Source organism: Fulmarus glacialis, unplaced genomic scaffold (genome assembly GCF_000690835.1).
Source record: "Fulmarus glacialis isolate BGI_N327 unplaced genomic scaffold, ASM69083v1 scaffold4019, whole genome shotgun sequence".
NCBI lineage: Eukaryota > Metazoa > Chordata > Aves > Procellariiformes > Procellariidae > Fulmarus > Fulmarus glacialis.
The window spans coordinates 1-22,235 of NW_009231294.1; the positions used below are offsets into that span (position 1 = coordinate 1).

The window sequence follows — 22,235 nt, forward strand, 5'->3', positions numbered from 1 at the left end:
GGAAAGGAAGGGTCGCTGTGGGGGAGAGGACGGACAGGTCTCTGGGGCCGGTTTGCATCATCGGGGAGCTGACCGGGTGGTAAGGGTTGGTGTGTGCTTTGGGTGAAGTGTGCGCTCCTCCTGGAATAACGTAACCAATTAGTCTGAGTTGCGTCTCACATGTAACTTGAAAGTCGCATCAGTAGGCCCTGAGTTACACTTGGCTGAGATTGCAGATCCTGCTATGCTCTCCAATCCAGTTGACTTTCTTCACAGCTTCAGAATTTGTGGTGGGCAAATGCAGTAGTGCTGCTCATAATATTTATTGGAATAAGGATGGGGAAGCAGAAGATTGAACACTAATGCTGAAGATGGTTTGTCTTAGAAGAGAAGATGACAGGAAGAGCTAGAGCCAGAGCAAGAGGAAGACCTCCAGGACAGGAGACTGCTATTCCTTCTGTAGGAGCTGCATCTGTAAGTTGGTTCTCTTTTTAATTAGCACAGCTAGGCTTTGAAATATCATAGCTCAACTGCTTCCTATTTTGATATCAGGTATATATGTTAGATGATATATATGTGTGTGTATATATTATGTCAGATGTGTAGTTATATTAACTCCTTCTTATTAAGGAAATTTTTGTATGCTTACAGACAAGTACTCTTTTGTAATACAGTTGTCATAATAGAGCTAGTGGAAATAGGTAGACATTTTCATAGTCTGCTTTGTCCACTGTGATACCCTGCAGAGAAGCAGAACATATTGGGCTTCTGCTGCTATTGGTGCCTATTTGGGCACAACCTGGGTCTGGTAGGTGTTCTGACCTGTTCCTGTTATTTTTAATTTTAATATCAAGGACTTTCTGTCTCTGCATTTGAACTAGTGTTTAGGGCTTGTTTTGTGCATATATGCCCTGTTAAAACTGTAGCTTGAAAATGGCTGATACTTCTTTATTTGCAGCCATTGCCACATACCTGGCGATTTTTAAAGCAGTTCCTCAAATTTGTCAGTTATTAATAATCATCTTTCATTTGAGAATGTGATTAGACTGGAGGAGTGTTCCTAGTCTATTTCTTGCCAGTGTCAGATGAGTTTAAATTGTGATAGAAGGTAGTTTACTGTTCTGTTTCTCAAATAATGAAATGTGTCCTGCATTAGCAGTAGCATTGACGCACTTCTTGAACCTGGAGCGGAATTTATAAACCTAAGAGACCTGATTACTTCAAACTTGGTCTCTTTGACTTGAATAGAATTGTTAGCAGAAGTCAGGAGTTCAGTGTTCTGCTGTGGGTGAAGAGGGAAGTAAAGGAAATGGTGAGGCTTGGGTACTTTACATGGACTATGAGTATTGATGCAGTCCGAGTGGAGAAAAGTCCATTTTGGCTTTTTTTTCTATATAGGCTGCCACTGTTCTACCATGTAGACTGCGTGTATCTCCCTCCAAGAGGGTTAGTTCCAGAAGTGTTTCCAAAGACATGTTGAAAAGAGGTTGTGGAATGAATAAGAGGGTTTATATTAGAGGTTTGGAAAATGAGGGCTTAGGCATGCATTCTGTCTCAGTTTAAGTGAGAACATAATCTGTGATGGGAACAAGTGGCCATGTGTTGTGAACCATACCATTTGACTTTTACACTGGACTGATACAGAGGTATCATAATATACCAACTTCTTAATACTGAGGTTTTTACCAAAAAGCATTAGTGAGATTTAAGGAGGTCAGGGGCCTGCCTTTCCTTACTAACGTCCTGACAACCCTGTGATCTTTCCTGTTGCAGAGGTAGGAAAGAGGATAGATTGGTCAGTCCCTGGGAAGTCCTTCCCAACGTGGAGACTACAGCCTCCAAGGAGGATATCAAGAAGATGGAGCTTGGCTCTTTGTAATGGTGCATGGTGGGAGGACGAGACATGATGGGCACAAATTGAAGCAAGAGTTGCTTTGACTGGGACATAAAGAAAAAAGTTTCGTGGTGAGGACAGTCAAACACTGGAACAGGCCACCCACTGAGATTGTGCAGTCTGCATCCTTGGAAATGGGCTAAATCTCTGAGCAACCCAATCAGACCTCGTGATTGACCTTGCTTTGAGCAGGAGGTTGGACTAGAGACCTCCTGAGGTTTCTTCCAGCCTGAATTATCTTGTGGTTCTGTGAAGGATAGGATTGTTGAAAACCCCCTTCCCCACACCCATACAGTGAACCCTATCGCAGCATAATCTCTTCCTTCAGTTTATGACTTGACATGGAGCTCTGCTCTGATCCTTTAATGGATGGGAAAGGAATACAGTCAGCTCAGGATAGTGGGGCTCAGTGCCTAGCTGTTGGACTAGAGAATCCGTGTAGGTGAGATTGCAGCTTCCTTCAGGAGCAAGGACGGAATATAGGTGAGAGGCGAAACAGAGCTCATCTTTCCTGAACTACTTTTATGAATACTACAGGGAGCACAAAACTTGTGATAATATGCTGTTACTGTGATAGTACTGGACTGGTAATTTTCACATGTACTCTTTAGAGTTGTATACATTTGATCTTTGCAGTAGTGCTTATGGGTATTTACAGATTTCTTAGAGGGTATACTTTTGATTTTATAACGTGTGAAAATAAGGTGGAGAGTATAAGAACAGAGAGGCCTGCTTAGTTACTGATCTTGTATTCAGTGTCAGAACATGCATATGGGAATCACAAGACATGTACTAAGAGCTCTGAGAGCAAAGGAACTCCAGGAATGGGTTGCTGGCAGGTTGTGTGACACTGGTTTAGGTGGTTCCTACTGCTATGCTGTAGGACAAGACAGAGCCAGGCTGGCTCTGTAGCTCAGGTTTCATGATCGTCCTTGATAATTGGCCTCTTGCTTGCTTATGCTTGAAGTAGAGAACTTGATTACTCCTGGAGGAACTAACTTGTGGGGCAGACTGCAATCCGGTAACATGAAACTCTGAATTGTGGGATTGCTCATGGCCAAAGGTTGTGTGTTGCAGTCCTTCCAGGCATGACACTTTTTAATATTATTTATTCACAAGGCACTAAAATTACAAAAGCTGTTTTTATAAAATAAGTAGTCAGCTACTTGAAGTTTCAGAGGGGTTGTTAAAAATGAAAAGTCCAAAAATTTTAGTTAGAGCTTGGAAAGAACATTTGCATTTGCTACTAGTTAAATGCATATTAACTTACAAAAAAAATTTCCTGAACCCCATTATTTTGTAGTTTGAAGTATGGAGTAATAACTCTGCTACTTAATATAGGAAGAAAGATTTAGCCTTATGTAACTGTTACACTTGGGTATTTGAGTATTCGGTACTTGGTTAGTGACTTTGTTTTGCTGTACTCTTGAACTACGCTGTTTACTCAGTTGCAGTAGGAAGAGTTGTTCCCAACTATTGCAGGTTCAACAGATTTTGCCAAGTCAGCCACCCGGCCGTCGGCAACCTCAGCAGCCACGTGCTCCTCCGTCAGTATCAGAACAAGCTGGTGGCCGTGGACGACAGAGGGGCCCTCAGAGTGTTCCACAAGGCCAGAACGGGAGAAGGCCAGAAGGTCAGAAAGGGTGAAAAAGTTCATTGCCCACAAGAGCAAGTGTTTTGAAGAGAATGCAATTAAGACATTCTTTAGACTGTATTTCTAATTTTTCTTTTCAAAATGAGATTTATTACTAACATTTGGAAAACTTCACTGTACATACCTTGTGATGATAGTGTTGTCATTTTAAGGTGCAGTATGACTGAACCAGGAATTTTGAAAACTACCTTAAGTGTGCTGTACTCTATCTGTACCATCTCTTCTATCAAAATAGTTTAAAAAAATAAATAAGAAAGCAGTTGGCACAATTAACTGCATGAATACCAATAGTAAATTTCATTTTGATATTTCATTGTTTTTCTTGAATCTTAGTAAGGAAATTAAACTTTCTTACCTGTTTTGCATCACAGTGTATTTAAACATTTCGGTGCCAGCTGGAGCTGAAATGAAAGGTCTGTCCTCCCTGTATTTGCAGAAGAGATTATTGATTTGGAGGGTTTACATCTTTTTTCATCTGGCTAGTGAGCTGTTCTATTTGCTTACTAGTTAACTGTTTGTAAATCTTAGGAAGCTAATATGTGTTACCTGAATGCTATTTTAAAATGAATTTACTACATAGCAAAAGCCAAAACTTAACATTTCATTATTTCTCTTAATTTTATATATATATGAATTTCAAAATTGAATTGTATTTAATTTTATTTGTATATAAAACTTGATTGTAATTATTCCTCTTCCTCAAATTTCAAAACAATAGGATTACAGATTTCGGCAGGATTTCAGGAATTGTCCTTAGCAGACAGGGGCGGACGTCGTAGAGATTTCCATGACCTCGGCGTAAATACTCGGCAAGCCATAGAACATGTTCAAGAATCAAAAACTGGTATGTTCAGATTAGACTACAGACATATAAGCAAGTTGAAATGAGAAATAGTTTTGCTTTGTTTCTGCTTTTAGTATCCCTTAGAGAGCCAAATAAAAAAATCTTCATCGTGTACTAGAAAAAGTTACAAGTTGCTACCGATATCTGAAGAACAGTAAGATGACGTGTCTGATGGCAAAGTGCTTCAGACAGAAGTTGTGTAGCATTTTAAATTGCAACTATTTAGATGTAAGTGGTGATCCTTGTGTGTTCCTGATGTCCACTTTTTCAAGCAGGACTCTTCAGGACTCTGTAGGTTTGCTTCTAGAAGTTCTGCTTTGGAACACATTGACCTAGCCAAATTCGTAAAGATCTCCTGATAAATGTGGAATTTGAGACCTCTTCTGAAGGAACTTTTTAGTTTAAATAAAAGGTGATATGCTTCTTTCCTTGAGATGAAATCATGCATATGAAAAGAAGTAAAAGCAGGCTGTCGTGATGGTCCTGCCTTCTTGCTAGAATGCAATCGTTTTTAATGTTCAACAGTGCAGATTCTCTGCTGATAATAGTTTTGTATTGAAAGTGACTCTCTGAGACATCACAACACAATAATAGCAACTGTAGTCCACTTTTGCTTAATTGAGTGATAACTGGAGCATGCCATGGGCCCAGGAATGGTAGGGCTTAGTTCTGCTTGAGTCACTTTGGGCCAGAGGCAGTATAGTTGTTTTCTTTCTCACCTAGATTGTCTGTCTAGAGCTATGCTGATGCCATATCATGGATTGCTGTACTTAGTCAGCAGTTGTATTGCTGGCCTTTTGTTTTCTCTTTATAGCTTTGTACAGTTTTCAAGTATAATATACATGCTTTGTATGTGGTAGGATTTCTTTGTTTTCATCTGGGGTGTTGTATTTCAGATAGGAAAAAACGGGTAATGAAAACCAAATGAAATGACTGATCCATAATTGTCTGCAATATATTTTTTGTATTAGACTTGTGTCTTTAAGTATAGAAGAAATTGAAATGAGACGTGAAAAAATAGGAAGAAATACTTTAAATAAGGAAGTGATCTGGAGCTAGTTCTTACTGTTGTGGGGTTTTTGTTTCTTTGCTTGTTTGTTCGTTTGAAAAATCTTGAAGTACCATAAGAAATGTCATCTTGTCGTATATGAATGGAATGTGGATATCTCCAATGATTGATACTCTGTTAGTTTTTTTTCTATGTTTATGATTCATGTAAAGAAAGATTAATTTGTCCATGAAGGAAGTTTATGTTTTGGTGGAAATTCATCTCTCTAGTACCTGGTGCTGATCCTTTGGGAGACAGGTTACTGATCGAAATGCTTAGTTCATTTGATGTGAGAGTTTTCCTGACAACTGAAGAAATTATAAAAAGCTCTAATAAGCGGGTGAGTGCTTATGATAACACCATGCCTATGTGAGTACTTCCTATAGCTTACTGAGCTAGAACAGTTGCAGAACACAACTGACCTCTAATCTTTGAGTGAATGCCTTAGGTTTTTAAAATTTCTCAAAGTTGTTGAATTACTGTAAATTGGTAAAATTTTGTAACTACTAAGATGTTTGCCTCTCATTTTAGGTTCTTCAGGTATTGTGATAAAATTAACCACAAATTACTTTCGTTTGACGTCTCGACCCCAGTGGGCTTTATATCAGTACCATGTTGGCTATAGTCCTGAGATGGAAGCACGTCGTCTTCGATCAGCTTTGCTCTTTCAGCATGAAGAGCTAATTGGAAAGACACATGCCTTTGATGGATCAATATTATTCTTGCCAAAAAAACTAGGGAATAAGGTGTGATATGAGAATGCAATTTTATTTTTTATTTTGACTTGCATTTTGTGATGCTTCTTGTTTCTTACTGATCTGGGTGAAGTTAGAGAATTGATGTCCCATGAGCAACATTTAGTTGGATTGAATATAATAGTAATTTGCTAATTTGCTTGTGTGGAGAAATCTGGCAATAAACTTCTGGTTCTAATGCTTAGGTTCTGCAGGCTAGAATAATCCTCTGCACAGAAGTGTATAGTACAGACAGTATTTTTCCTTTAGTTTTCTTTCTGCTTGGATCTTTTCATAACTTTGTGTTTTAACATCCAACATCATTGAAAGGGTGGATGTATTGGGTGTATGTGGCAAGGTTTTGATAGTGGCTGGGTCTGGGATGGCCCCTATGGGAAGAGTTAGGGGCTGCCCTGTGCTGTATGCAGCCATTTCCAGCTGGCTTCACTATAGACCCACCACAGACCAAAGCTGAGCCCATCAGCAAAGTTGATGGCACCTCTGTGTATTTAAAAAGGGGGAAAAAATGCCAGAGCAGAAGAAAAATCTGAGAAGCCAGTAGCAGCAGAGGGAAAATGCCATGTACTGATGATAACCCCTGCTTCCCCCGCCCTTGTGCCACTCATTGCCTCACTGGAGGGACTGAGTGTAACCAGAGGTGTTAAGAGCAGGGCAGAGGAGTTCAGAGTGAAGTTGAGCCTGGAAAAGGGAGAGGGGGAAGATGTTTTCACTATGTGTTTTAATGTTTGCCTTTTTGCCTCCCAGTATCTGAATTAGCAATTAAATGTATATTAATTGGCAATATATTATTTCCTCAAGTTGAGTCTTTTTCCCGCGATGGTAATTGATAAGTGATCTCCCTGTCTTCATCTTGAATTCAGCTACTTTGGGGATAGCCTCCATTCTACTCCATTAGTCGTCTTTGCCCAAATAAATGAAGGAAGCATTTTAGGTTGTAGTTTACAGTCATAGTAGGAAATCAAATTCCTGTTTCAGCTAAGTCTTGAATTACTACTTAGAATCTTAATGTACAAGTCCAATTTGATATTAATGGAGCAAAGTCCAGATATAGCCCTGTTTGCCTCTAGTTTTATTAAGCTAACTTCACTTTCTCAGGTTACTGAAGTGTTTAGTAGGACTCGAAATGGAGAGGATGTGAAGATAACAATCACGTTGACTAATGAGTTGCCACCTACTTCACCTACATGTCTGCAGTTTTACAACATCATTTTTAGAAGGTTTGCTGTTCAAGTTATGTTTTATAAGAAGTAATTCTAAAAATATCCGAGTTAAGTGTTTCCTTTCTGAAGAATGGACTACAAATCAATATTACAAATGTAGGTTTTTAAGCCTTTGTAGCTACCGTTACTATGTGGCCAACCACATCTGGCAACATTTTAATGTGCAGTTATATGCATGTTTCTGGCACATGTTAGTGTGAAATGAGTTTATACCTTTTCCCTGAGCAAGCAGATGCACACTGGAATGCTAATTGTTGTAGGCAGTTAGTCCTGTTTCTGCCCTCCTTTTGTGTCTGTGGATTTGCCTCTTAAAGCAAATAGTAGTGCAGGATCTTGAACTGGCAAATTACGTTTTTTGCTGTAGTCTGTGCACTTAACCTTGGTGCCTGGACCACCTGGTTCGTCTGAAATGTAGCTTGTTTAGACTGCTACCTTCAACTGGTTGGTTGTATGCTAACTTATTCTCAACTGATTAATTGTCATTAATAAGTGTCCATGGCCTTTCTAAATTGAGTTTAATGAAAAGTTCACATTCGTGACTGTTTCATCTAGTCAGATGAACAAAAAATGAGGTTGTGCAGAGGGATGGGACCCATGCATATTTTGATAAACTGAATAATAATGGTAAATGACATCCATATTTCAACTTCTAGGCTTTTGAAGATGTTGAATTTGCAGCAGATTGGACGTAATTATTACAACCCCAGTGACCCAATCAGCATCCCTAATCACAGGTTTGGCAAAAAGGATACTCAGGTTTAGGAGGGGTGCAGGGAGAAAGGATGATATTCTGATACTGCTCTGGTGGTTCATCTTGTAATAAAACCATGGACTTAAAAACTGGTATTCCTGGGAAGCATGAGACCTTGTTGTCCTAACTTCGTTTCTGTTATGTGTAAGATCCTATTACTCGTTACCAGTGTGTGTTCCGCTATTACATTTTACTCCAATGTCAGAAACCTTGCTTAAATGTCTGTAAGGCTGAGATCTCTGCATACGTTAATTCTAAAGCTCAGGAATGTCCAGCCTTCACTCTGAAAGCTATTTAATCTGCCATGTAAGTTCATATCTGGCCATACCCCGCTGGATGGGTAGTTCTGGAACTCACCTATTGCTAGCTGTCAAGTCTTGTCCCCATTCCCTGCCAGGATCCCCTACAATGTGACTGATGCTTCTGGCTAGCCCCAGGCCTATTGTACAAGTTGGTCAGCTTGAGTTTGACTGGGGTCCCATCATATGGCTGTGGTGTACTCCTTGTCATTAACCAGGCCTACGTAACCTGGTTGATGGAAGAAGCTGGACAGTGTTCTACTAGATAAACTGTTGGTCTTTTTCTCTTTAAAGTGTCTTTAATACCCATACACTTTATATTTAAGATATTTAAGACTAATAGCATGAAATGGATTTCTTAGGTTTTGAGGCATCCTTTCTTTCACTTCAGTTACATTGCTACATCATTAAATAAATCTTTTTTTATCTTAAGTTGACTAAAGATACCTACATTTAAAATAATTTTTGTTTTGTTAACTTTTAGGAGCTTGTTTATATTTAGATAATGGTTGCTTTGTGTCTTGACTGCTTTCTAGTGTCTGGGAAAGTGGACAGAAATAACTCAAGGGGTGAGAATAGAGATACTTTAAAGCACATTAACATTCTGTATGTTCTCTTTTGACAGGTTGATGGTTTGGCCGGGCTTCACAAGTTCTATCCTCCAGTATGAGGAAAGCATTATGTTATGTACAGATGTGAGCCATAAGGTTCTTCGCAGTGAAACAGTGTTGGATTTTATGTACAGTCTGTATTATCAGGTTGAAGAGCAAAAATTTAGAGATGCCTGTGCTAAAGAGCTGATAGGTTTAATTGTTCTTACAAAGTAAGTCTCTTTGGACTCTTGTCTTGGAGATCGATTTATTTTTTTGGATGTTCCATGTCCTGAAGTACACAATGAAGCATCAGAAAGCATGAAAATGATATAATTGTCAAGCTAGCAAACTAATCAAGGTGACAGCATTTACAAAAGCAGGAAGTACCTACTGGATTAGTTCTGTTTTCATTTGCTTTTATTACAGTTTAGCTTTTAGTAGAATTGATAGCCTGTTACAATTGAAAACTTGAAGTTACTGCTTCTGATGGGAGCAAAACTTTTAACTTACATGAGTATTGCTATTAACTTTTTTGTCCCGCAGTTCTATTTCTTTTCTATTTGAGTTAAGATTTAAAAAAAACCTGATGAAATTGTTTATTTAGGTACAATAACAGAACATACAGAGTTGATGACATCGACTGGGATGCCAATCCACAGTGTACCTTTAGAAAAGCAGATGGTTCTGAGATCAGCTACGTGGACTACTACAAAAGGGTATGGAAACTTAACTGTCAGTGTGTGCATTATGCTTTAACTTGAAATGTTAGAGTATTTTTAGAGGTTTACTTATGATGCATGGATTTGTAATTAATAATTTTCTATAATAGAATTTTATTTTTAACGTATACTGTGTAATCTGAGAGCAGTAAGTAACCTGCACAGTATCATTCGGCATGACTAGTCCATCCCAATGAGTAGTCGGTCAGGCAAAAATGCCAGGAGGCCTGCATGGATGAACAAGGAGCTCCTGGGAAAACTCAGAAAGGAAGCATACAGAAGGTGGAAGCAGGGACAGGTAATCTGAGAGGAATATGGAGACATTGTCCCAGCATGCAGGAATGGAAAGCCAAAGCCCAACTGGAATTGGGTCTGGCCAGGAATGTTAAAGGCAACAGGAAGGACTTCTGTAAGTACATAAGCGACAAAAGGAAAACTAGGGAAAATTTGACCCCACTGCTGTGAATGAGGCAGGGTCCCCGGTGACACATGATGTGGAAAAAGATGAGGTACTGAATGCTGCCTTCACCTCAGCCTCACCTCAGCAAGACCACCGTTCAGGATTCCCAGGCCCCAGAGACCAGGGAAAAGTCTGGAGCAAGGAAGACTTGGTGGAAGAGAATCAGGTCCAGGAATACTTAAGTAAATTAGGCATACCAAGTCCATGGGTGATGGGTTGCACCTACAAGTAACTGAGGCAGCTGGCTCATGTCATTGTGAGGCCACTGTCGGTAATCTTTGGATGATGGTGATGATGGGTAAAAGTGCTGGAGGACTGGAGGAAATAAAATGTCACTCCTATCTTGAAGATGGGAGGATGACACTGGATGCCACAGGGAACTACAGGCCAGTCAGCTTCACATTGAACCCTGGGAAGGCGATGGAGCAGTGAATCCTGGAAACTGCTTCCAGGTGTGGGAACGACAAGAAAGTCATCAGGAGTAGTCAGCATGGCTTCATCAAAGGAAGCCATGCTTGACCAACTTGATAAACTGCTATGATGAAATGACTGGCTTAGTAGATGAGGGGAGAGCAGTGGATATTATCTACTTGGACTTCAGTAAGGCTTTTGACGCTGTCTCCTGTAAGCTCCTTGTGGAGAAGCTGATGAAGTGCGGACTGAATGACCAGACAATGAAGTGGATTGAAAGCTGGCTGAAGGGCCAGGCCCAGAGGGTGGTGATTGGTGGCACAATGTGTAGCTGGAGTCCAGTAACTAGTGGTGTACCCCAGGGATCAATACTGGGTCCAGTCCTGTTTATCGTCTTTATTAATGATCTGGATGGTGGGGCAGAGTGTACCCTCAGCAAGTTTTGCTGATAATTTAGTGGAGGTAGAATACATGGACAGTCATCTTAAGAGAAATTACTGTTTGATACTTTTGGTTCTTTGAAACAAAGTTTATGTATGTCTTTCATAGCTTAACCTTCTCTACCATTGAGGCTACCACTGTAATTGTGAAATCTTTCTGCACATCAGTTTCAACTGTAAAACAGGATGGACTTATTAAACTAGAAGCAAAATTTGTATTACCCATTCTAGTTCAGGATGGAGTTTATAACCGATAAATTTTCTCTGCCTTCTTGCCTTTGCTGTGATCTCACTTTTTTTTGTTTTTAAATGCTATCCTTTGGACGGTTTCTGAGGTGTGGTTCTCTTCAAGAAAAAGTTAAACTATGAAGTATGTTTGTTGACTGTCAGCTTGTGTTGCCTTTTTGTGGTTGTGTGGGTTTTGGTTGGTTGGGGTTTTTTTTGGTTTGTTCTTTTTTTTTTCTTTTTTTTTTTCTTCCCCCTAAACTGAATTAGTGACTGCTAGACAGACCAACTCTTGCCAGATTCAAGGAGAGGTTGCAGGAGGGTTGAATTTCAGAAACCTCACTTGGAATCTTGTTAGAAACTTGTGATGTCTTGAATTAAATTGCTCTATAGGGCAGGAACCTTGTCCATTACTGAACTGGAATAAGCATCCTAATCTTGAGTTAGATACTCTGGGTGATACTGCTTCAAGCAAGGCAGAAGCATTGTTTCTGTTGTCTCTTACAAGTCAATAATTTGATGGCACCAATAGCGAGAATAGTACTTCCCTGTTTGGCCTTTTCTGACAAAACCAGTTTCTCTCAAGTTAGATGTGCTAATTGAAAAAAGTTGCTGGTTGCTTTTGTTTTGGTTTTGCTTGTTTTAGGAAAAATACTAATTTTCTAAAGTGAGCGTTATTATTAAGAAAACCGAGTGTTTGTTATGAATAAGCTAACATACAATATATATTTCTAATACAGCAATATAATCAAGAAATTTCTGACTTGAACCAGCCTGTCTTGATCAGTCAGTCGAGGAGGAAGAGAGGAAGCATGATGCCAGGACCTGTGGTTCTAATTCCAGAGCTGTGCTTCCTAACAGGTACTGTAGCATTTTTCCATATCAAAGCATCTGTCAAACCGTAACGCCTACTGAAACTGGTATTTTGATAGCAGCCTCTTGCCAAGTTAAGTAGAAATGTTTTGTTTGTGTAAATGTGAGTTTAGAAACAAGTTTTGTACCTAAAAGATTAGATATTTAAATGAGGTTGAAGAGTCTGAGGGGTTTTGATGTTGCATAGTCTTTATATATGGTGTTCAACATTGGCCCACTGATAACTTGTAGAGTTTTTTGGCGGTAGAACTTCTGTTGAAAAAGAGAAATTTACTATAAATTGATAATTTTGTAAGATGCATAAATACGTATTTTCCTCCGAGATACTCACTTTGCACTAGCAGTACCTGTCCATCTCAGCACTGTTTTGTTTTGCTTTGGAAGTGTAAATAAAGAGCTGCGTGTCTTGTGTGGTTTCCTCTCAGGTGCAAAAATCCAGACTTTTTTTTTCTATGCAGATGGGAATGTATGTACAGGGAGCAACTGAAAACCTTGATTACTACTGACACCACTTTACGTGTCTGCAGTACATGCATAGTTAATCTGCATGACTTGCATGTTTACATTTCTTAGTCCTTAGTCTAACATTTGCTCAGAAAAAGATTTTGCTGTTAACAGGATTAACTGAGAAGATGCGTAACGATTTTAATATGATGAAAGACTTGGCTGTTCATACACGACTGCCACCTGAGCAAAGGCAACGTGAAATTGGAAGACTTATTGACTACATCCGAAAGTATGCTACCTTAATATCTTCTGTACTCCTTTGTCATGAAAAATTTGTATGATAAACTTCTTTTTTGCAACAAACTTTGGAAATCTTACTGGTTTGAAGAAAAGAAAAGTCTCAGCAAGAACAAATTTCTTTATGTTTTAATTTAAATCTTGTTTTTTAAACAGAGATGACAATGTTCAGAAGGAACTCAGAGACTGGGGTTTAAGCTTTGATTATAATTTATTATCCTTTACGGGAAGAGTTGTTCAAGGAGAAAAGATCCTTCAATCAGGAAATGTGGTAAATAAAACAGCTTCTAAAATCTTCTGGATCTCTCATTGATGAAGCAAGTTCTTAAGGAAGGAAATACTACTTGTTTGTTTTGTAAATGAAGGATTATGAGTGAAAACGTTATACACAAGTCTTTGTCCAAACAGGAGACTTGCAAACTTCTTAAGTTGTTTACAAGTTCTGTTTAGAAACACCTGTAGATTTTTCTGGCTTGCATTACAATAGTGTCTTCCTTGCAAAACAGTCCCTCTGTCTAAACAAAGTCACTTTAGATACACAAACTAGGAGACTAGAGATGTTTCTAAGTAGTTTCCATTTATTAAAATACCCAGGCTTTCAAATGAAATGCCACTAATCAGTTCAGTAGATAGAACTGTATGTGACAGAACGCATACAGTATCTGTTCACTCAAATGTGGGTGAGTCTTCAGTATGAATAAATTAGATTTCAAGTAAGTCATAGATTTCCATAAAACATCATATATTTGCTCTGTAGCAGAGGTCTTTCGTTTGTTTTGAATGGATGCTAGATGGAAAAGGGCATTTTACAGTATTTCGATCTGTATATCTGTGTATTTGGTAAAGCTTTTTTTATTCTTGTTATTGAAAAGATCTGATATCTTCTTTATAATAATACTTCTCTTTTTCTCAAGCAATTACCTTATTAAAAATGGGAGAAAAATAAGTCAATACATAAACAGCTATGTCTTTGTAGCACAAAAACTGTGCAGCAAATAGTAATAACTTACCTGGGCTAAAAATCGTACGTATCTTTGCATAATTATGAATGAAACATTTGAAGAGTTCAGGATTTCTTGAAAGGGCTAGATAAAAGCTTATTTTAAATTAGTGACAATAGCAGTAAAAGAACAGATAAAAATCAAGTCACTTGTTCTAGGCAGAAGTGTTACAGTCTGTTCTTGAAGTGTATCAGGAAGTAGTTGTGGTATAGCTTGTTTGGCAGGGTGTTGATTTTCTTTCTCTCCCATCTCTTATTTACAGTTTGATTACAATCCTCAGTTTGCTGATTGGTCAAAGGAAACTAGGGGAGCTCCCTTAATTTGTGCAAAGCCTCTGGACAACTGGTTATTAATATACACACGGCGCAACTACGACATTGCTAATACATTACTTCAAAATCTGTTTAAAGTCACGCCTTCTATGGGAATCAGAATGAACAAGGCAACTATGTAAGTGTCTTTAGAAAGCTGATGGAAAAATCATTTTATACTTACTAAGGTGTATCTGTTAGCATGCTTAGGCTCTTAAATGAGGAGATAGTATAGTATGTCACACTACTGACTTCTGTGAGATTTTTAATAAAACAAAGTTGCTTTCAGTATGCTAATTGTTCAGTTTTCTCTAGTGACTGATTTTCTCACTCATACTTTTGTTTGTGAGAGATTTCACTGGGCATTAAAGCATGCCAAAACCAAACAGTATTAGACATACAGTCATTTAGCAAAACCTTCTCAAGTGGAGCTATATGTAATACAAGAAGGAATATGTATTTTCTTGCTACTTCGGACATACTCTATTTGTTCTCATTGCAAATATCTTCCTTTGGGTACCTGTGCTTGCTTTTAACTTTGAATTTCATTGCTCTTGGAAGCTTAGTTGGGGATGATTCCTCTTAATCTTCAAAATGTGTGAATATTGTACATTTATTAATAGCTATAGATGTGACACTTCATACAGTACTGATGCATAATGAGCATTTATGTTTTTTATGTTTTTGCTGAAGTTTCAATAGCTGTTAGTTGTTTTTTTCTGTAAGCATTTTTTCTCTTCCTTTTCAGGATTGAAGTAGATGATAGAACAGAAGCTTATTTAAGGGTTTTACAGCAAAGTATTACCCCTGACACAAACATAGTATGTATTTGAATCCATAATTTCAAATCGTGTTAATCTCTTAATTGGTGTTTTAAGACTAGTGGGATTCATTCTCAGAAATAAAGCTCTTGGCTCCTGAGTATCTACTAGATGCCTACTCATACGCCTGTTCAAATCCCAGACTAACCATGAGTATCCTTCTGGAAAAGAGCCTTTGTACTTGGCTCTGAAGAATAGGCACTGAAACTTTCTGGGTATGTCTTTCACTGTGAACTTGAATATTTCTCTTGAGCATAAGAAACTTTTCCTAAAGAATTACAACTGTTATACAAATCTGAGAATGCAGCTGCTTAAAAACATTTTGTTTTCTTTAAAGGCAGTTTGTGTTTTGTCTAGTTCCCGAAAGGATAAGTATGATGCTATCAAGAAATACTTATGTACAGATTGTCCCATTCCAAGTCAATGCGTGATTGCTCGCACTTTAAGCAAGCCTCAGACTGCTCTGGCCATAGCAACAAAAATTGCCTTACAAATGAACTGTAAAATGGGTGGAGAACTTTGGAGTGTTGAGATCCCAGTAAGTAATTTTTTTTTTTAAATGGTAACAGTTTTCTTTATTGAGCTTTATTTGAAAAGCAAGCCTTTTTCCCCCAAAAAGAAAATTGAGTATTCTTTGTGTAGTTTGTTTTGTGTCTGTGAGAAGAGGCATGAAGTTAAATATGACATAAGGAGACATTTAATTCAAGAATTCGGTGCCCATGGTTTACTGAAGTGTCCTGAAACTACACAACTTATGTCGTGATCTTGTTACACTATAGGATGGAGATAAGTGCATGTTTTTATGTACTAATACACGTTCTGTATTGATTCCTTTTAAGCTGAAACAGGTAATGGTTGTGGGAATTGATTGTTACCATGACACTTTATCTGGAAAGCAGTCAATTGCAGGATTTGTCGCTAGCCTGAATCAAACAATGACACGGTAAGATTTGAATGCCAAAAAACAAACAAAAAAATCTTTATCTTTCCCTTAACTGAAAAGTAACTTGAATGTGGTGGGCCATCATGAAAGTGTCCAAATTAATTTACTGTACATTGTTAATAAGAACTATATATTACGAATTATTTTTTCCACTGCATCCCTTAAGGAATAGCCTTGTCCTTCTTCCACAGTGCTTGGGAGATGGGGCAAATGGTGGGGCAAGGGCTGGGATGAATAGAGGGCATCAGGGTGACAGGCTCTTCTCCCTTTTGAGTTGACTTGTGTGAAAGTTTTTTGATTGAGAGGAATTGCATGTGGTGGTAAGGTATTTGTCTACCACAGGGGCTTTGCGAGGGAGGTACAGTACACTAACTCTTGCTTGAGTGCCTTGACTCACAATAGCCATAAAGACTAAGTGGTCGTAGCCATTTAAAAAATAACTTCATTGAAATAAGCCTGGGAAATGCTTTGAAGGTCATCTTTTATTTTGTTCTTCACAGGTGGTTCTCCCGCTGTGTTGTTCAAGGTCGTGGGCAAGAACTTGTGGATGGGCTCAAAGCCTGCTTGCAAAGTAAGGGAAACCTTTCTGCTCTTGTTGAGTCAGATCTAAGGAATGACAGTTTAGTTTCCTCAAAACACACCTCAGCTGCCTTGAGGGGAGGCGTTACCAACTTGCACTTAGATAAACAGATTAAAAATATAGGTGTAAATATTGCTGAAAATTAAGAGCATTTTGTGTACATTCTTTCATTGATTCCCATATTTCTTAACAATGATTAAATACTACTTTTCAATGTGCATTCAAAGAATGCTTTAAAGGAGGTAGGTTTAAAGGATGACAGCTCCTTGCTGTGAGAGAGGCCAGCGGAGTAGATAATCTCCTTAGGTTCCTTCTTTTTGTGTCGGTACACAGGTAAACCAAAATTCTTTTTGCAGGTAACATTTGTGTATCATGATGCATACCTGTTTCAGGTTACTGAAAGACTGAAGACCTTAGGTTTCAAAACTCACTGCTGTTTTTCCAGTAATAAAAATCAATTTTTGTTTTGGAATGAATTGTCATTATAGCTAACAGCTTTTACACTCTTTTTTTTTTTTTTTTTTTTTAAAGCTGCTCTAAGAGACTGGTTCAAGTGGAATAAGTATTTGCCTTCTCGTATTATTGTGTACCGTGATGGTGTAGGAGATGGACAACTAAATACTTTGGTTAATTATGAAGTGCCTCAATTTCTGGATTGCTTGAAGAGTGTTGGTAAAGACTACAAGTAAGTCTGTTTCCACCAACCCCTTTTTTATATCATAAGAGAAATATGCACTGGGATACAAAAAGTGGTTATAGATGAAGATTGTGTCGTCTTTTCATCCTTATTTGTTTTTACTTGAACTCAGATAACTGCTTTTCTGATGATTGTTTATGTGATTTGAGATACCTAACTTGTAATGTAACAGGAAAAGTCTTTAGTACACGCACCACACGAGTATTCAGTACACATGTATACACATGTGTGCATATACTCTTCAGGTATTCTTGATGCATTGATTAATACTTTCTTCCACTGGTTGATCATAACCTGACGACTATCACGTGTCTGGTAGTTCCATTTTTTTCTTTCCACTTCTGAAAGGACTAGCTGTTGTCCAGTCACTTATGTTCTGCACAGTTTTCAATGTTCTGCTTTAAAACTTATCAGCTGCAGTGACTTGTTTTTTTAATCTGCTCTGAAAAATGAAAATATTTCCTGACACTGCAGGCAAGCAGAGCACAAAACAAGTTACAGATAGTAGGAATTGAAGTGCTTGCTGCTTCTGTTTAGCTTCTGTTAATGGCTTGCTCTTTACCAAAAATACTGTTACAACACAGTGTTTTCTATGTGAAAAGATGAGGTAGAGAGTAGAAATCAAATCTGTATTTTGAAGATCCCTTTTTGGTCTGTTTTGTGAAGTTAAATATAAGCTGGATTGGTGAGAAATAGTATCAAAGTTGCACCTGAAACTAATGAACAATGTCCTATTTAATCTAAATTAATGACTCAGTGAACACTTACATGTGAAACTAATGCCCTGGAGAACTCTAAAATTGCTTTTAATTTGAAGCTCTAGAGAATCTGTTCCTGAAATACTCTCAGTGCAGTCTTTCAGGATAGTTTGGTTTTTTCTTTTATTTTCATTTATTTTAGTCCAAGACTTACTGTGATAGTTGTGAAGAAGCGAGTGAATACCAGATTCTTTGCACATTGTGGTGGAGCACTTAAAAACCCACCCCCTGGTACTGTTGTTGATGTGGAGGTTACCAGACCAGAATGGTAAGTTAGTATAGAAGTAACATTTCTTCTGTTTGCTGGCAACCTGATAATAAAGGAAATACATCTGATACTAAATTGACTGTGGGATCAAGTAGAAGAATACTTTCCACACTTCTGTCCTTTTGAAAAGAAATCATAGTGAACGTGTAGATGAAAGAAATGGAGAAGCTTAGATTTTATGAATTCATTATGCCATTATTTAATGGTTTCCAATATGTAGTATTTGTATACATCAGAGTATTGTATATGCTTTAAGTAAGTGTCTGTGTGTTTCACTTTTTGGTGTTTCTTTTTTTGATTTTTAAAGGTTTAGTACCGAATAAGTGCCTATTGATAGGGTTGCCCACCTGTCCCTAACTGAAATTAAATTCTGTCTGGCTGTAGTTTTGGCAGTGACATTTATTGACATAAATTTTGTTACTTTGTAAGGGTGCATTTTATGAGCAACTGTTGAAAGTATTCTTTGGTGGTTGGGAAGTCACTAGAAGGCCACTCAGGGTTGTACAATTATGTGTGTAGGTAAAACATGCACCCAGATCTCATTGACTTCACTCGCATGCTTTAGTATCAAACGTTTTTGCAAGTCACACTCCATGAAACTCAGGTCAGGTATGTGGGAAATGCAAAGCTTGTTCAGTACATGGTGAAAGGTTTGACTTTGGTCCAGGGACGCTGGAGTGCTTAGGGAACAATGCACTCTCCTGTGGCAGCGCACAGTTCCTTCCAACAGGTAGTTTTGCCTTTGTTTTTTTGTATTTTATCAATTCGCTGCAGGTGTTCCAAGTGTTGTGATAGGTGACAAACATCCACACGTGGCTTGGGGTGCTACAGTAAATGAGGAGCATAAGCTAAGTATGTGTGCAGGGTGGTTATCAGGAGGAAAACTGTTATGATGAATGGTTAAGATCTTCATGGTCTTAAGACCTGTTCCATATAATAAGATTATTTACATACTTCCAGATCTCCTGGCCTTTCAGAAGTAGAGGAAACTGATTATTTTGTGACCAAAGCATAGGCATACTTTTGGGGTTTACTCAATATGCATAAAGTGACTTGAAGAAAAGTAAGAAAGACAAATTTGTGGGGATTTGCATTTTTCTAAGAAAAGCAGCCCTTTCTGTATCAGACTTTCTGGGGGTTTGTTTTTTCTATTACAGGTATGATTTCTTTATTGTGAGTCAGGCAGTGAGAAATGGTTGTGTTGCACCCACTCATTATAACGTAATTTATGACACTAGCAAACTGAAACCAGATCACATACAACGTTTAACCTACAAACTTTGCCACATGTACTATAACTGGTCGGTGAGTATTTCCTCTGGGAAATGATAATTTTTTTTTTCTAAGGTTGTGCATCTCTCTGCAGTAACAACCCACAAGGAGGTAGAAGAAGGTATCCTTAAAACACCCATGCAGATCCAAAAAGCCTGAAATTATGCCTCTTGACCTAGAGTGGTGGTTTAAGAACTAGACATTTTATAATTATGTGATCTACCTGAAGTTTGAAGATTACTTTAATCTTTATTCTCACTAGAAAATACTTCTTGTTTTGAGTATTGTTCCCAAATTCTATGTCAAAAGCAAAACAAAAATGATTATTTCTTACCTGCAGAAAACACTTAATTCTTTGTGTGGAGGTGGAACTGTATTCCTCCATTTCCCTTGAGGCTGCATCTGTTGCATACCGAGATCAGCACACAGTCAGCTGATGCCCGAGGTGTACTTTAGATTTGTCAGTTTAGTAATTGTCAGTATTTCACATGACTTACCCATGTCCCACCTTGATGCTGTGAGATCCAGCATCAGATGTAAACCTGCGTAAGAGGCTTTTTTGGAGTGAGGAGGGGAACAGAGTTGGCAAGTTTTTTTGCATCTCTTCTTCTATAAAGCACGTTTTTTTTAACGTGTTCCGTGTATCTAATGTTGTTTTCACAAATCTGCATGAACTACAGGGAATATAAATTTTACATGTATCCAAACTTTTGAATTCTAGGACTCTCTTCGTTACAGTGAATGCATGCTTATTTAAATGACTCTAAAATAATTCCTTTTTTTTTTCTTCTGCAGGGTGTTATCAGAGTACCTGCTCCTTGTCAATATGCTCATAAACTGGCTTTCCTTGTTGGTCAGAGTATTCACAGAGAACCAAACCTGTTGCTTTCAGACAGACTTTACTATCTTTGAAGTTGAGTTACCAGCTAAAAAAAAGTGTAGTTCCTTTTTAGAGTATGTAGAATTGTCTGGGGCTTTCTGTAGTTTTTTGTTGGTTTTTTGGGGGGGTGTTTTTGGGTTTTTTGTTTTTTTGTTTTTTTTTTTTTTTTCTTAAGAGACATGTGCATGGGACAATGAGTATGTGCAGTTGTGGGACTTTATTTTCATTGTAGTAGGGAAAAGCTTGAGATAGCAGATCTGCATTTTGAATAGGTCTCTGCTTGCTATAAAAAGCATATATTTTATTATTTTTTAATACTTACTAAAGTGTTTCTGGGATTCTTCACAAAAGATTATCAGTTGTTCTTATTTTTATTTATGTTTTGGGGAAGTCTTACAGAGAATTATATTTAGCATACAAGATACGTAGTTATGCAGACCAAAACCCAAACTTCTCCAGTTAGCACATTACACTTTTAATTTTCAAAATGCAGTTGTTGCTTCCTTGTTTTTCTTGGCTGTTAAAACAAGGGCAAAATTTTGCCTTCTAAACTATTTCATACCTTAAAAGGAGGCTATCAGCTATTCTCGGTTATCAAGGCTTTGTTTTAGGGTTGCATAGTGCTGCAAAAGCTGTGGAAGGGTTTTTAATATGTGCCCTTGCAAGTGATTTGCAGACCAACTAGAAACTGTCATGTGCTCATGTGTGTCGCCTTAGGAGTAGAGGGAAGTGAAGTGGGACTTCTTCAAACGGGCATAGCTGAGGAGGAAGGTCTGTGTATACCATAGTGTCAGGAATGAGTGCCAGAGGCAGAACTGTATCTTACCACAGCTACAGGAACACCTTTATTATCTAAGGCTACAATATTCTCTCTACAAAAGCGATGGCTTTGTCTAAGCTTGAATGCTGTATCGGGGCTGTGTGACTTAAAATGGACTATCCTATTGACATGCTTTGTCTTAGACTTGTAACTTCATATTTACTACACAATGTGAGTAAATCGTTTTAGACAACTGCAAATTCATAAGTGGAATGAACTAAATTTCTTGGTTGACATTGTTTAACTGCATGCTTGTCAAATGAGAAAAATAATTTCTATCAAAGAGTATCAGTGCACTGATGTGCAAAAAAAAAAAATAGATAGTTTTGCTATTCATGGGGGTTTTTTTGTTGTTGTTGTTGTGCGGTTCTAAGTAATGTGAATGCTTAGGCCTTGGTTTGTATCGTACTTCTAAGAATTTAATTGGTAACTATTCAGTGGGAGTAGCTTAATTTGTAAAGCAAATAGCAGTTGTGTTGATGGACGTTGATTTCAGATTTTTGCATTACCAGGCACAGTCAAACTAGTGCATATGGAAGCATTTGGATTGGTGCTGGTTTTTTTTAAACTAACTCGTTGTGAACCTTTTTCCTTTTCTTTGCGAGATTTAAATAAAGTTGTTGCCGTAATCCTTGCTTGTTTGATCGTGTTAGATGTATTTGTGTACATACTTGAAGACTGGGCTTTGGGCATACTATGTGACATATGCTAGAGTCACTAACCATTCTTTACCTCTGGAAAGCTCCTGGCGTCTTGCATTTAGATGAGCCTTTATTCTACAGGAAATTTCAGCAGCTGTTGACAGCTCTGAAAAATGAGGGAGCTCTATAACTTGTGTTCAGTTCAGGGTTTTTTTCTTTCCTAGCCTGAGAGAACTGTACCAACTTCTTCCACATGAAACTTGTAATGAAGAGAGGCAGAGGGGTTTTCGGCAAATATTCTGGTCTTTCTGGTGTCATGCAGTGGTAGCTTTCC

General features: G+C 38.0%; 1 protein-coding gene across 1 annotated transcript; it reads left to right on the forward strand.

The window, feature by feature from the left end:
• The first annotated feature begins 372 nt into the window (after positions 1-372).
• PIWIL1 (piwi-like RNA-mediated gene silencing 1) lies at positions 373-20,472 on the forward strand. Its single transcript, XM_009584506.1, has 20 exons — positions 373-444; positions 3,365-3,462; positions 4,217-4,371; positions 5,951-6,165; positions 7,270-7,391; positions 8,048-8,128; positions 9,070-9,267; positions 9,642-9,753; positions 12,033-12,153; positions 12,784-12,901; positions 13,066-13,180; positions 14,173-14,360; positions 14,970-15,042; positions 15,380-15,580; positions 15,882-15,985; positions 16,486-16,556; positions 17,097-17,250; positions 18,163-18,288; positions 19,446-19,593; positions 20,356-20,472. Exons 1-20 carry the CDS (start codon positions 373-375, stop codon positions 20,470-20,472), a joined length of 2,589 nt encoding a protein of 862 aa, XP_009582801.1.
• Positions 20,473-22,235: the final 1,763 nt, after the last annotated feature.

What these genes read in the sequence shown, in the direction of transcription:
- PIWIL1 (XM_009584506.1), top strand. Translation starts at nt 373, where the DNA reads ATGACAGGAAGAGCTAGAGCCAGAGCAAGAGGAAGACCTCCAGGACAG. An exon ending in CTTATTGACTACATCCGAAA is followed by an intron (nt 12,902 to 13,065) that starts GTATGCTACCTT and finishes TTTTTTAAACAG; the next exon opens with AGATGACAATGTTCAGAAGG. An exon ending in TTACCCCTGACACAAACATA is followed by an intron (nt 15,043 to 15,379) that starts GTATGTATTTGA and finishes TTTTCTTTAAAG; the next exon opens with GCAGTTTGTGTTTTGTCTAG.